Genomic DNA, 1,990 nt, shown 5'->3' on the forward strand with positions numbered 1-1,990 from the left:
TCCTGTGCCATTATATGTTGGAAGTATGTGATCTGCTTTTTCATTTTAATTTTATAGAGGATTACAGTTAAAAGATTGTCATGTGTCTCAGAAAAGACATAAGGGACTTTGGACTGAATGCATTTTTGCATTATGATATGGCTACAAGCCTTTGGGGGCCAGAGAGTGGAATGCAGTGTTTGAAAGAAAATGGCCCACAAAGGGAGTGGCACTATTAGGAAGTGTGGCTTTGTTGGAGCAGATATGGCCTTGTTGAAAGAAGTATGTCACTATGGGGTGGCCTTTGAGATCTCCTATGCTCAAGATACTCCCAGTGTCACAGACTACTTCCTGTTGCCTACATATCAAAATGTAGCAGCTTCTTCTCCAGCATCATGTCTACCTGCACACCACCATGTTCCCTGCCATGATGATAATGGACTGAACCTCTGAAACTGTACACTGCCACCTCAATAAAGTGTTTTCCTTTATAAGAATTGCCATGGTCACAGTGTATCTTCAGAGCAATAGGAACCCTAACTAAGGCAACATGTAATCATTTTGTTATTTATAAATAAGTGTTCATAATTGAGACTGTAAAGTGTCTCTGTGCTGGCATTTATGAAATACAGCACAATGAAACTGAAATATACTTACAGTCTACATACTGAACATACTTTTCCATTAATACTCATATGATGGTGTGATAAGAAATGTTGTTCTGATTCTTGCCCACTCCAGAGCAGTTATGGTTTGGCTTTTTTTTTTTTTTTCTTTTTAAAGAATGATAGCCTTTTAATGAGTTGGTTTAATTAATTCAAGGTGATACAGAATTCAGAGTACAACAAAGATGAAACAGCTTTGGTAGGATTTCGGACTGAGTTTACTTTAAACTCACAGCTGAGGTAGGAATTGCTGAACACTAGAGACAATGAGCCATTGTATTATTTATTATTATAATTTTTTTTTTTTTTACAAAAGTTTATCACAATGTACAACAGGCTCCAGGATAACACTTCATTCTAGCTGTAGGTGGCAAAGATGTTATAGTAGGGAATCCAGATGTTTAACAGGCTCCAGGGTAACACTTCATTCTAGCTGTAGGTGGCAAAGATGTTATGGCAGGGAATCCAGATGTTTAAATAGGAATGGAAGAGGGTCACCATCATTTCAAATATGAGGAACAGCGTACTTTTTGCCAGATTTCTTAATTCCACCTGTGGCCAGGGGTCCCTTGCCCGCGGCCTTGGCTTTTAGCTCCTCGAGTTTCTTCTGCTCCTCTTTCTGTTTCTGCTTGAAAGCCTTATCTTCCTCATCCATCTCCTTGGCCTGCTTCTTGGGCTGTTTCAGGGGCTTCTTTTTGCCACCTTCGCAGCCTGACATGGCGCCTACTGACAGCTCCTTCACCAGACCCTGATGCGAAGCCGGAAAAGGAGCTACTGCCTGAGCCTATGCCGCATGGTTTGGCTTTTTAACAACAAAAATGAATGACATAGATTCCACTTTTACTGTGTAGCCTGGCTGCTCTAGAATTCATAGAGATCTGCCTGCCTCAGCCTCTGCCTGTTAAGGACTGGGATTAAAAACGTGTGCCACTACGTCCTGTTACATGCTGCTTTAACACCTCAGGATTTAATGTCTTTATATCAAGCTTTAAGAATAATCACATTTTATTCTTTCTACTGACGTTTTAATTACTTTTTTTTCATTTTTATCTCAAATATTTAGATTTCTCTGGAAATATAGACAATTGTAAAATAATCCTACAGGAAGCAAGAAGTGTAGCTCAGTGGTAGAACATGTGCTAGGCATGTTCAAGGTGTTTGGGTCTATCCCAGCACAAAAAATAGTTTATTACGATTTATTTATTTAGTTAAAAAGTTTAAAGTCCAGTGAAGAGACTGGTGATGGCAGCTGCAAAGGAGGGGAAGGACTCATTCTGTGTTTCCACTGCCTACCTCAAGCTGATTATTAAAACGTTGCAGCTGGGTTGGGGATTTAGCTCAGTGGT

General features: G+C 39.7%; 1 protein-coding gene across 1 annotated transcript; it reads right to left on the reverse strand.

The window, feature by feature from the left end:
* Window positions 1-939: 939 nt before the first annotated feature.
* On the reverse strand, window positions 940-1,391 carry LOC118573420 (translation machinery-associated protein 7). Its single transcript, XM_036173708.1, has one exon. The coding sequence runs from the start codon at window positions 1,360-1,362 to the stop codon at window positions 1,150-1,152; it is 213 nt and encodes a 70-aa protein (XP_036029601.1). The 5' UTR covers window positions 1,363-1,391; the 3' UTR covers window positions 940-1,149.
* Between the last annotated feature and the right edge of the window lie 599 nt (window positions 1,392-1,990).

This window comes from Onychomys torridus, chromosome 23 (genome assembly GCF_903995425.1).
Source record: "Onychomys torridus chromosome 23, mOncTor1.1, whole genome shotgun sequence".
NCBI lineage: Eukaryota > Metazoa > Chordata > Mammalia > Rodentia > Cricetidae > Onychomys > Onychomys torridus.